The sequence below is a fragment of the Trypanosoma theileri genome (genome assembly GCF_002087225.1).
Source record: "Trypanosoma theileri isolate Edinburgh chromosome Unknown TM35_Tth_37_V1, whole genome shotgun sequence".
In the NCBI taxonomy this organism is placed as follows: Eukaryota; Euglenozoa; class Kinetoplastea; order Trypanosomatida; family Trypanosomatidae; genus Trypanosoma; species Trypanosoma theileri.
In genome coordinates, this window is record NW_021639879.1 from 227,278 (window position 1) to 240,318 (window position 13,041).

Genomic DNA, 13,041 nt, shown 5'->3' on the forward strand with positions numbered 1-13,041 from the left:
TTAACTTCCTTCTTCACCAGCCACAAAATCACCCGCTATATTTCGTTTATATTCCGCCTTCATCTCCCGTCTCCTCTTTCTTCTCTCTAGTGCCTTACGGTCTCTCACTTCGTCATATACAGAAACTCTTAGGAACCTATCCTTATCCACTTTAAAGTCATTCAATGCCTCAAGGGCAGCAGATGCCGATTCACATAATTCATATACAACAATGGCACAACCTTTTGTACAGCTATCACTCCCTATGCGGAGCTGTTGAATTGCACCGTAGCTTCCAAATACTTTGTATAGCTCTTCTCCACAACAAAGCTTTGTGGGAATTCCGGTTACTAGAAGAATACGTTCATCCGACATTGATCTAGAGAACACTACACTAACTTATCATTAATCAAAAAAATAAAAATAAAATAAATAAATAAATAAGAAATAAGGATGACAAAGTATGTTGTTTCTAAACAAAATTTTATAAGTAAATAATCAATAGTAATATAATTGAGTGTGTCAGCTTTGTTTTTGTTTTTTTCTGTTTTTTTTTTTTTTTTTTTTTTGTGGTCGAACTATCTTCTATGTTCTGTTTGCGATGTGTTGATCCAACCTCCCCTCGTAATTTCTTTTTTTTTTTCGACTTATGATAATAATTCGCGAACAGTAGATAGGGAGGTAACGGTAGTTTTTGGAGAGGTTCCCCCCACAAGCACAACATCGGGAAGAACAGTGCTCAAAAACGAAGCTAGTGGTTCATCGTGCAAAATCACCAAACCCGGTTTAATTTGTCGACAAAATGCCTCATATCCTTTTCCGGTCTGACAGAAGAGAATTTTGTGTCGTACAAGTCCATTAATATCTGCTACCATTAAAAGAATTTTTTTCTTTTCCTCTTCGCTTTTGATTTGACACATTAAATAAACATCCATATGGGTGGCAAGTGTTTCTAGGGCCCTTTTCCCATCCTCCCTCCACTCACCATTATCAGTAAGAACCTCCCAGGAAATACATACACCGTTACCTTTTAGGTCTTGATGAATTCTATTCCATACCGAAGATGAATTTATTTTTGTGGTATAAGAATCTTCTCTCCTTCGTGGGGGTGCTTGTTGTCTTTTACGTTTCTTTAATAGAATATAAAACGAAACGGCTCCAATAGCAAAAGTGACTATCACCCAGAGTTTTGAAGTAGATATTTCCTTCAATATGGTCCCAAGAAAAGGATCCCGAGTCATATAAGTAGATATTTTATTTTATATATATATATATATATTAATTGAGTGAAAAATGAACACTGTATCATGTGAGGAAAAAAAAAAGGTGGGGTGGGGTAAAAGAGAAAGGATTCAAATAAAAGAGATAAACCCAGAAAAAAAAAAAAAAAAAAAAAAAAAAAAAAAACAAAAAAAAAAAAAAAATATATATATATAACTAAAATAACCAGTGTAGTGAAATCTGTCACTAATTGGCAAAATAAAAATAAAATAAAAATAAAAAAGACTAGCTTTCATAAACATATGTATCAGGACGACTTCCTCTGGAAATAAACCCTTTACTCATAAGGGTTTCTAAAGACTTTTTAATATCAGTCATACTTGGTACGAATCCCTTTCCCTGTAGGAACTCAAAAACACGATTACATAATTCAGAATGCTCAATAAACTTGTTTTTCTTCATTATCTGAACTAAAACTGCTTGAAGTTTTGATGAATGTGAACTCTCTAGAGATTCATGATGAGTTCGTTCTTCTGTATGATCTTCTATGGCTTTACTTCCACTTGTTGCTCGTATTCGAAGTTTGGTTTTGTGATTTGTAAAACTTTGATTAAAAATGTACACTGGAGATCCGTTGATAAGTTCAACAGTAATTAATCCCATACTACAAAGAGATTCTAATTGAGGTAAAACATCACTTTCAACTAATTTTGTGGCACAACAAATTTGTTGAAGAGTTAGACGTTCCTCTTTTTCACGGTTTTGAAAACAAAGAATAGTATTAACAAATGCTGTTGGGGCAGCAAGTTCATATTTTTTTCCATGATTTAATGTAAAAAACACTGTCCCAAGGTTTTTATGAAATAAAAGTTTTCTGGCATTATAATGTGGAAGGTAATATGCTCGAAATAATTGTATACAAGATTGCATACTCAATGGAAGATCAATAGATAAATTTGTATATTCTGGCCAAACTCCAGAAGTTATTACAAGAACGTTAAAATCTAAAGGTAATTCTCTCTTTTTACAAGCATAAGAAAGAAATCCTTTATTAATTTCTTCTCGTACTTTTCCATCATTCATCATAATTTCAAGATGATTTACTACTGAATCTCCACATTCATTTCGAAGTTTTTCAATTAAAAAAAACTCATCTGTAAAAGAATAATCTGGTTTAGAATTGATTAATCTTGTTGCTAAAAGTAATTTAAAAATATGCTCAAAAGTTTCCTTTGATCTAAGAAGTCGAAATAAACTAAAAGTATCTGCTGCAATTTTTTCTAAAGTTTCCCTAGGAGGTCGTGATTTAATCTTTGCATCATAATAATAAGCAAGTTTTTCAGCAAAATCACTATTATCATTAACTATCTCTGTAATAGCTTGAACAACAGGTGATTTATCTCCTTTAGGAATTCCAGAAAGATTTTCAACTAATCCTTGTAATTTTTCTCTTAATGTCAAAACTTTTTCTACTGCAACTACAGGAAATTCATGATCTTTTTCATTTAATAATTCCGCTCCCATTTTTCTTGCAGTAGTAATTAGCATACTTAAACATGCTTCGGTTTCATTTACTTTCTCTAGAGCCATTACCAAACGTCCTAATGATTTTATATCCATATCTCTAATCATTTCAGTACCACCACCAGAAAGACTATAAAGTAATTTTTCAGTATTTTCTTTTATTAGTAATAATCCAAGATTTTGCTCAACTCTTTGACATGTTTCTTCACCTACCAAAGCAGAAACATCTAATTTAGTTCGTTCAATCACATCAAGTGCCCAAATAAGATACTGATTTGTATCCATTTTATTAAGCATTTCATTCATTTTAACTCTATATTCTTCTTTTAAAACAGTAATAAGTGGATCTTCAATATATGGTTCATAAAGTGTATCTCGGTAATGTTTACAAAGTTTTATACTTATTTCTCTAAGTGCCATTCGAGAAACGGTATCAGAAGAAAGACTTTTTCTAACACATTGTATTAAAACTTCTGAAATATTTTGATTTTTTAGTACAAATGTAGAAAAAAGGTTTTCTCCCATTTGTTGAATAGTTTGTCCATTCCTTGTATAGTTGTTGTTAAGGTATAACAAGACCCTGCTAATACCCAAAACTGAACCACTAAAGGCGTTCCATTCACTATTAAGATTTTGTAGAAATGTCTCTTCATTACAACTTAGTAATCGATCACGAATATTTACTACTTGAGCAGAAAGAATTCCTAGTAAATGATCAAAGAGGGGAGCACTACATTTACGTTGACAAAGATTGAAGACAGAATGATAAATCTGTTGAAATGAATAGTTTGACATCCTCTTATTTAAAATGGCATTAATTGCCTCACTAATTATATCATAATTTTCCTTAAGTGATGGATCTGAAGAAAATACTGGTGAACCTAGAGACATTACTATCGCCTTTTTTTTTTTTGTGTGTGTGTGAGCTCCTTTTTTCTTTTCTTTTATTACTTTAATTTATTAGGAAATCACCAAATAAAAAAAAAGAATAAACAAAAAGAAAAAGAAAAGAAGAAAAAGAAAAAAAAAATGATAATAATATTAAGAATAATAATAAAAAACAAAACAAGATAGAGTTAAAGAAAGAACGAAAAAAATAACAAAACAAATAGATAAATAGGCACAGTATATGCTTTATCGAGTATAATCAGTTTGTGTATTCTTCTGATTTGAAGGCGATTTATTTTCTTTTTCTTACTTTACTTTAACTCTTCCTTCAAGAAGTACTTCTGATTATCCCATTCTTTTTTTTTTTACTCTTTTTTTTTCTCGTCTCAGTATTTTTTTTTTCTTTTTCTTTTTGTTTTTTTGTTTTTTCAGGCTTGTAAATATGATTCCGAGTTAATTTAGAACGATTATTATTGTGTTGCCTTCTTCACAGAGCGATAGACACCAACCACGACGGCGTGATCTCTTTCAAATGGCTCCAATGAAGCCTGCTCTAACGGCTTTAGGCGATCTTTCTTTAGTTTATTAAGTTCCGATGCGATGACAACAGGAGCTTCCAATGTTGAATCAATACAGTTTGCTTTAATAGAAATCACATAATGACCTCCATTTTTCAAAAATGCTTGGGCATTAAGAGCCAAAATACGTGCTTGATCTGGTTGGGCAACATCCATAAAAATGCAATCCACCATAGGTACAAGCATACGGTACTTCATAGGGTAACGAGCATCTTCAATAATAGGTACAATATTAGGTCTTCTCTTAGACATATCAACAAGATCACGACCACTTCGGTTAGAAAACTCTACCGCATATACCATACCTTCAGGTCCAACAAGATCGCTTACATGACTTACAGTTGTACCACTTGCTCCTCCCAGATAAAGAACTTTAGATCCAGGTTTCATGTGAATACTCCCCACTCCTGCATAAATTGCAGCTGCAAGTTTAGAACGGTAAGGATTCCACAGGCGATATTCTTTCTTTTCATCTCCTCCTTGAACAGCTCCTAGCTCAATTCGCTTTTCACCGTATACTGAAATACCAGGAACCATGTTTAGTGTGCAAAGAGAATCGGCCTTTCCCTTGGAAATAAAGACGCCAGGATGAAGCATATGTGGTTCTACAACCACCTTTGCTCCTGCACCACCTCCTCGACCTCCTCCTCGTCCCCCACGACCTCCTCCACGTCCAAATCCTCCTCCTCTTCCTCCACCACCGCCTCCACGGCCTCGTCCAGCTGGTGCACCACCTCTGCCACCACCACCTCCTCGAAATCCTCCACGACCACCACCTCCACGCCCAAATCCTCCACGCATGGTGCTAATACCCTAATATTAATTTATTTATTTTGTTTTTTTTTTTTTCAAAAAAAAAAAGAGAAAAGAAAAAAAAATAAAGGAAAAATAATATACAGAGACATGAAGAAAGTTAATTACCAGAATAAAAAAAAAAAAGAAAAAAACATTTCACTGTAAATGTTTTTTAAATAATCAAATCACTCAAACAAGGTTACAATGAAAAAAAAAAACATGTGGAAAATAAAATAAAAAAAGAAAAAGAGAACACAAACTACAATGTTAAGCTTAAAAGAAAAAAAGAACAAAGGTGAAAACAAACAAAGGTGAAAACAAAAAAGAAACATAGTGGTAAATTAAAAAAAAAAAAAGAATACACTTAGTTTTCCCTTTTTGGTCCCTATTTCCATTTCAATATCACTCACAGAAAAAGAAAAAAAAAGAAAACAGTTGCATCAACTCTTACCTCATTTACTGTAAAATCTCCCTCTCACTTGGTTTTATATTTAAGGTTCACTTTCCTTTGTTTGTTTGTTTGTTTGTTTGTTTGTTTTTATTTGTTTTTTTTTTTGCACTTTATCTTGCATTTTTAATAGATCCTTTGATTTTCAAAAGAATGAACACTAAAATATGAAAAAAAAGGATTAAACAAAATAAGAAAAAAAGAACAAATAAAGTAATATATATATATATATATTTGAATAAAATGCTGTAGAATAAAAACAAATCCTTTTCCTCAGAGACGTCCCATTCCACCATAAAGAAGAATAGAAATAAAAAATATTGTGAAACTAAATAGAGTATTTATTTTTAAATAAAATGCATGACTCATTAAGATTTACTCTTCTTAATTATGTTTTTTTTTTTCTTTTTCTGTCTCTTTTCCAGAGACCGCAACGGTAAAGAATAATAATAATAAAACATAGTTAAGAAGAGCAAATCCCGCATTCACAGGTAACGCCCGGTAAAGAAAATCACACGGGCGATAAAAAAAAAAAAAATAAATAAATAAAAACGAACATTACCACCGAAGGCTCCTGTAGAAGAAAAAAAAAACAAGAAACAAAAATCGGGAAGGCGGAGGCCGGCCGCGTTCCCCGCCGCGCCCCCGCCCCGGAAAAAGGAAACCCGCGGAAACGGCTCCCGGCCCCGCCCCCTTTTTTGTTTTTTTTCTTATTCTTTTTTTTAGTTTCCTTCGCCCCTAGCGGCGGACGGGAAAAATAGGAAAGTGAAAACGAAAAGAAAACAACGAAGACCCGGGGGAGAAAGCGAAGCGAGAGGTCGGAACCGCAGTTTGCGAAAAAGGATTGGCCGCCAGGGGAACCGAACCTCCCGACCCGCTTCCCAGACCATCCCTGGAGGGTGGGGGAGACCGATGAGAAAAGGGCGGGAAGACGAGAGGGCAAACCTCCCGTTAGAAGGAAAAAAAAAAACAAGAAACAAACGAACTAAAAGAAAAAAAAGAAATACGCTCGCTACTTTAGCCAACCCCGGCAAAAGAAAACAAACAAATAAATAAAGCAAATATATATATATATATATTCGATAAAGTTCCCAATAATTCCAACAAGAACGTTCCATTATAAGAAACGTGAAGGCTAGGCATTAAATATCAAATTTTCTATTCTGCCAGAAAACTCTCCGGACAGAACTTACGTAGTTAAAGATTTTAAGACCTCTTTTCCCTCTTCAGATCCTTTCCGCATTGGAGGGTCTAGGGAATGGTTGGTTCGGAAAACAGAAAAAGAATAATCTTAGTCTTACTTCCACCGCAAAGAAGAAAAGAGAAGAAGAAAGAACAAACCCTGTATTTGATCTCCAAGAATTGGAACCCCATGATATATATAAAAAATAAATTGTGTGTTTTTTTTTTTTAACAATTAAAAGGAGGAGAAAAAAATAATGAAGTTAAGGAGTTCGAAAAGAGAATGCGCAGTCCGGGAATCGAACCCGGGCCTCCCGCGTGGCAGGCGAGAATTCTACCACTAGACCAACTGCGCCTTGAACGACACTTAAAGGAATTATATATATATATATTATATAAATTTTTTTACCCTCCCCCCTCCCATAGTCTATAGGAAGAAAAAAAGTAGAAGTTATGAGAGAAGAGGTAATTATATAATTTTTTGAATACCAAAACCGTGGCCGCTTAGCTCAATGGCAGAGCGCCGTCCTAGTAAGACGGAGGTCGGGGGTTCGATCCCCCCAGTGGCCTTGGTTTTTCGGAATTTTTCCAGAAAATCCCCATTATTATTACAAATCACTGGTGAAAAAAAAAAAGGAAGTATGGGGTTTTCAATTCTCCCATAAAATGAAAAAAAAATAATTTTTTTTGTTTTTTTTTCTTTTTCTCCTCTCTTTCTGGGATTTACCGTATTAGTATGCTGCAGGTGGCTGTTTATATAAAATTCATATTTATTCTTCCGAGAAAAGATCGAATGGCAAAAAAATTGGATAGAATCCAGTAAATAGTGTGGAAAAGAATTTATTTTACCTTTCTGGGTTATCCCAGCGGCCAAATGCAAAATTTTTTATCAAAGGAATACCATAACTGCTAACCATCCAAAATGGGTCCATTTGCTTCTTCCTTTAAAGCATTCACAAAAAATGTGAAATTTGTAAAAGAAACCAAAGATGACGATGATAGCGCAGTCGGCGCGCATGCCCTAGAACATTCTTCAAATTAAAAAAAAAAAATTGCACAATCATAACGCAGCGGGATCCGGCGCTATTTAACATTTATTACTTATGAACCCCGAAAGCGATATAGAAGAGGGCACTGTTTGGCCCAAGGCTTCCCCACCGAAAGAACAAGACGCAATGTCCCCTAGCACGCCTTCCAATAGCCAAACGTCAAGAAGGGATTGGATTTAAAAAAGAATACCCCCTAGCTTTACTCCCCCTTTAAAAAAAGAATAAAAAGGAAAAGAAATATTTATTTCTATATTTCTTTATACAAGTTCTAAGATTCTGTCACATATCTCTACGCAGTCTTTTAAAGTTGATATTTTCTAAATACATAACAGAAACTAACGAAATGGAAGAGTGCTGGGAAGCCCCTTTTAAACCGCTCCCCGATCGGAGAGGTTTGGGTTTGGTTGTTGGGTGGGCTTTTCAGAAACTTACGATTGACAAACTCTGAGATTAGAAAGAAAACTCATTTTCCTAAAAATTAGAACCCCCTGTAAAAAATTTGCTAAAAAACAACAGTAAAACTCGATCATTCTTTTCGCAAGTTGTGGAAAAAAAAAAGGAATGCACGTTATCAAAATAAAATTTGACTTGGTTTTCGTTTTCTGGGTGTGTATGTGTGTGTTTGTGGGGTGGGGTTTCTTTTAAAATCCTCTTGGTTGATTTTTATCGTGAAGGATTGATGAAATTAATAAATTTTTCATTTTCTATCCAAACACACTTTGCGTTGGTCATTTTTGAATCCAAACCCATCCTAACTTTTAGTGAAAAGAATTTCTTTCTATAGATTGATGCGTCTCTCTCTCTCTCTATCTCTCTGTCTGTGTCTGTATTTTTTTTTTTTAATTTCTTTTTCAGTAAACTCTCTTTCATCCTTCAAAAACAAAACGAAAATAAAAAATAAAAAATTTTTTTTTTTTTATCCCGCCCGTGGTGGGTGACAAATTTTCCCCGAAGGAGTACCGGATATAGTATTTGCACTTGTGAACAATCACCGAAGGATCTTGCGTTCACACCTCCCTGCGCAAAGCTTATCCGGATAAATTTTTTTATTTTAAATAAATTAAAAAATATTATTTTATAAAAAAAATTAAATATTTTATATGTCTGAATGCCTCAAATTCGCGATCCTGAGAGAATCGTTCTTTTGTTAATGTTTAATTTCCAGAAAAAATATCACTGGGTTCGAATACATGAACACACGATATTTTTCAAATCTTTCCTTTTCTTTTTTTTGTTTTCTTTACCTTTTGGAAAAACCCTGGAAGAAGAAAAAAAAAAAAACCAAAAACCCCGCGAATTGCCGGGATTTTTCTTTTTGTTAGATCCCCACTTCCCCCTCCTCCTCCTCTTGAAGCTCGGAAAAGGGGGATTTTTGGCGCGGGGGTTCCGCTCCTCTGTTGGGCGGTGGGGCTGCCCTTCCCCCATGGCCCCGGGAAAAGGAAAAGGGAAAGGGGAATAAAAACGGGGCGGCCGGCCGAACCATTTTCCTTACCTTTTGCTTTTTTGCTTTTTTATTCTGCCCTTTTCTTGGGGGTGTGTTTCCCTGATGAAAAAGAAAAAGAAAAAAAAAAGAACAAAAAAAAAATTTTATCCTCCATTTGGAAAAAAGTGAAAAAAAATGAGTCTGACAACCGCAACGGCCACCAGATCCCAAATCACTGTGAAAGAAAAAAAAAAAAAGAAATCAACAAACGCCACACAAATACAGTATTGTAAGAAAGAAAGGCATATATATATATATATATAGATACATACGTTTGCATAAAAATACATCCGCCTTTTAAACGGCGACCAAAAGTCTTTCTGAAAGAAAAATAGAATGAGCTTCAGGAAGAATGTACTCTGAAGAATCATCATCAACTTTGTGATCATAAATAAGTTTTTCGGCCAAAACAGTAGGTTCTAACGGTGATTGATCTCCATTTTTATCAACTAAATAGACATTTTTGGCTTCCCCTTCAACAAATAAAAATGTCTGGTTTTCCTTCTCATTTTTGGGAATAAGTATAAAAACGGCATGGTTCGTACAAAAAACAAAAATGGAAGCTATAATCTCATCAAAGGAGACTCCATCATTTGATAATAAAGGAAAATGACTAATACCAAGGGAAAGGGCAATCCTTTCTGACCATTGCATTTTTCCAAAAAATGCAGCTTCTTCTTTACGACCCATCCAACGTCCTAATGGACCATAACTATCCATTCTCTTGCGTAAAATCTTTCCACCTTTTTCACAAGGGGCTCTAGATAATGGAAGACCACATGAGAACCATTCCATTGTATTAGCAAGAGCAACACTTCTATTAGCACAAGTCCAAATAGACACAATAAAAGGTTCATCAGGATCTAATTCTGGACTTAACCGTTCAACACGTAAAGGAAAATACATACTTTCTGCACTTCCCCATGCAGCTCTTAACCCTTTAAGAGTAGAAGCATCTATTCTCTTTTTTTTACTCTTTTCATTTGAACCGGTAACTGAAAAATTAACAGCTGTTGGAGTAGTAACAGAATGTGTAGAACCAAATCCAAGTTGTCCAGATGTATTATCACCAAAAGCGAATAATTTTCCAGTTTGAAGAAGAACAAAAGAATGTTTTCCTGCAGCCACAATTTGCTTAATAGGTAATCCAAATAAAAGATGAATAGATTTAAATGATGGTTGTAATAATGGACGTCGGCTTCCACCCAGTTGTCCTTCTAAACCAAGACCACAACCATAAACACAATTTCGCTGACTTGTTAAGAGTAAGGTATGAAAAGCACCACAAGCTACAGCAATTACAGGTACACAAATTCGTTTTCCCTCTACAACATCACCCTCTTCATTACCCCTTTTACCAAGACTAAATCCGTTAATCTTACGTGGAGGAGATAATATCGGCAATTCATCATCATCATCATCATCATTATCATTACTATTACTAGATTTCTCTAAAAAGTAACTCTCCCAGACGGTTCCATCACCTAATTGTCCATATTTATTACTGTATCCAAAAGAAAACACTGTTCCATCATCCTTACAGAAAACAATATGATTATCACCTGCAGCAACATCACAAACAATACCATCACCACTTTCTATTTTAGTTCCATGCTTCTTTTCAGACTCAGGTGCTAACAAGACCAATCGACCAGTACGAAATAATGCGGCACCGTAGTGTTTTGCACAACGTACCACTTTTATAAGAGTATCACCCTCTGCGGTATAAGTATCAAGAAGTGCTGTCGTCTTTTCACATAGAGACGTGGTATTCACTGGTACATCAAGCACCACATAGGGACCCATTTTTTCTTTTTTTTTTTTTTCTTTTTTAAATAACTTTCCCCACTCCCTTATTTCTTTTATTTCTATCCGATAGAATAAAACAAGATGAAAAGATAGAAAACAAAAAAAAAGAAATCAATAAAGAGATGTCACAGGAAGAAAACCCCACCACCAAAAACACAAGAACAAGAACCAAGATTATATATACATTTATATGTTTATGATTTTTTTCTGTTTTTTTTTTTTTGTATATATTTACTTTCGAGCGATGGAACGATAAGAATTAAAGAAAAAAAAAAAACAATAGGAGAAAAGACAGGGAGAGGAGTGACAGCAAAATTGAGTTGCAGGAGATGATGATAAAACTCACTATTGTATTTCCAAAAGGACCAGCATTTCCATTTACTTTATTGTGTCTTTATTATCATTATTATTACCATCCATTATTCTCTAATCACAGGATGAGGTTTGTTTCTTCGCGATAATCAAATTCATTATATCTGCAACTAGGAAAAAAGAACCTGTAATAAATATTTGCGGAGATTTTGAGGTATCTTCCGTCTCATTTACAGTAACATTACATAAATCAATAAGTTCCTGAATTGAATCAAATGGTCCTGTACAAGATATACAAGGAACTTCACGATAGAGTTCCCTCCAGCATTCGGTAGTAGATACCATCTCTTTCTTTGCTCTTTCTTCTGCCGTTAATGCCGCAGTGGCTGTGGAAGTTCGAGGATTAAATATTTGAGCCACAATAACTTTACAAAATCCACTCACATACGGCATAAATCCTTTTAACACATAATGAGGATCGCGAGAGGTGTAGAAAACAAGTATTCTTCGTGGATGAGGATCACCAGAAACCCTGCAACTCTCTTCCATAAACCAATGGGTAGAATCCCGTAGACTTTCATACGTATGAGCTCCATCCAAGTAAAAAATAACATTAGATTCACCACCAAATGGAAGTACTTGCGAACGACCTGCAAAAGTCATAGTTTGTAATACATTACGTTCCACTTCACTTAATGGTAAAGTAGGGAGAATCCCAGCAATACGTCTGGCTGCCAGTAACGCCAATTTGGAATCTTCAATAGCATGACTACCTCCAATCGCAAGAGAAGGCCAATTTCGTATGGGTAATGTATGTTCATCCACTACCACCACAGGAGCTCCTACTTTATGTCCATACATTTCAAGTACTTTAATAGTAGAAAGATGATCTTTTTGTGGGGCAGTGTAACAAATCACACCAGGTTTCATAATACCAGCCTTTTCCAGTGCAATCTCTTCTATACTATTCCCCAAAATTTCTGTATGATCAAGACCCAACGCTGTAATGACGCATACATCCGGTGAAATAGCATTTGTGGCATCAAGACGTCCACCCATACCAACTTCCATCACGGCCACATCAACAGCCTCTTCTACAAAGATATGTAGAGAAAGGACAAACATAAATCGAAAAAAGTTAGACCGTTGTGCAATATCACGAGAGAGTTGACTTTCTGAATTCATAAGTTCTGTATAGCGATCTTGCATTTCAAAAAAGTATCGCGTAAATAATTCCTTTGATAAAAGAGCATTATTCACCATAATACGTTCTCGAACATCCACAATATGAGGTGATGTAAAGAGTCCAACCTTCAATCCATATGATTGTAATAACGCAGAGGTATATGCTGAAGTTGTTCCCTTCCCTTTGGTGCCTGCCACATGTACAAATCGCAGTTTCTCCATATGGCCTCGCATATTAAGACGATCCAGTAATAACATTGTCGCCTCCAAATTGTTTGGACAGGGATTGGGTTTACCACCAGTTAATATATTTATACTACGCAATACATCCGCAAAGGTTCGACCAACAGCAGACGGGGATAAAGAGTTCATAAACACTACGCCCCCACGGCTCCTCTAATAATGATAGTGATAGTGATAGTGATTGATTGGGGAAACTTACTAATAAGAGTAAAATACAAAAAATAGGAGAGACAACTCCTAAAGACCATAGCAAAATGAAGGAGTAAAAGAAGAAAAAGAAAAGAAATGACTGCGCAGTAAATAGTAATCATATACACTAATACTACTATTTTCTTTTTTTTTTTT

The 13,041-nt window shown here is 34.9% G+C and overlaps 6 protein-coding genes across 6 annotated transcripts; all 6 read right to left on the reverse strand.

Annotated features, from left to right (window-relative positions):
- Window positions 1-354, reverse strand: TM35_000371870 (putative pre-mRNA branch site protein p14; the record flags this gene model as incomplete). Its single annotated transcript, XM_029029487.1, has 1 exon — window positions 1-354. One exon carries the CDS (start codon window positions 352-354, stop codon window positions 1-3), a length of 354 nt encoding a protein of 117 aa, XP_028879280.1.
- Window positions 355-626: 272 nt separating this feature from the next.
- TM35_000371880 (uncharacterized protein) lies at window positions 627-1,220 on the reverse strand (the record flags this gene model as incomplete). Its single annotated transcript, XM_029029488.1, has 1 exon — window positions 627-1,220. The coding sequence occupies one exon, from the start codon at window positions 1,218-1,220 to the stop codon at window positions 627-629; it is 594 nt and encodes a 197-aa protein (XP_028879281.1).
- A 265-nt stretch (window positions 1,221-1,485) lies between these two features.
- Window positions 1,486-3,615, reverse strand: TM35_000371890 (putative cullin-like protein; the record flags this gene model as incomplete). The annotated part of the gene is made up of 1 exon (XM_029029489.1): window positions 1,486-3,615. The coding sequence occupies one exon, from the start codon at window positions 3,613-3,615 to the stop codon at window positions 1,486-1,488; it is 2,130 nt and encodes a 709-aa protein (XP_028879282.1).
- A 467-nt stretch (window positions 3,616-4,082) lies between these two features.
- TM35_000371900 (fibrillarin) lies at window positions 4,083-4,991 on the reverse strand (the record flags this gene model as incomplete). The annotated part of the gene is made up of 1 exon (XM_029029490.1): window positions 4,083-4,991. The coding sequence occupies one exon, from the start codon at window positions 4,989-4,991 to the stop codon at window positions 4,083-4,085; it is 909 nt and encodes a 302-aa protein (XP_028879283.1).
- A 4,453-nt stretch (window positions 4,992-9,444) lies between these two features.
- TM35_000371910 (putative chromatin binding protein) lies at window positions 9,445-10,953 on the reverse strand (the record flags this gene model as incomplete). The annotated part of the gene is made up of 1 exon (XM_029029491.1): window positions 9,445-10,953. One exon carries the CDS (start codon window positions 10,951-10,953, stop codon window positions 9,445-9,447), a length of 1,509 nt encoding a protein of 502 aa, XP_028879284.1.
- A 429-nt stretch (window positions 10,954-11,382) lies between these two features.
- Window positions 11,383-12,825, reverse strand: TM35_000371920 (folylpolyglutamate synthetase; the record flags this gene model as incomplete). Its single annotated transcript, XM_029029492.1, has 1 exon — window positions 11,383-12,825. One exon carries the CDS (start codon window positions 12,823-12,825, stop codon window positions 11,383-11,385), a length of 1,443 nt encoding a protein of 480 aa, XP_028879285.1.
- Between the last annotated feature and the right edge of the window lie 216 nt (window positions 12,826-13,041).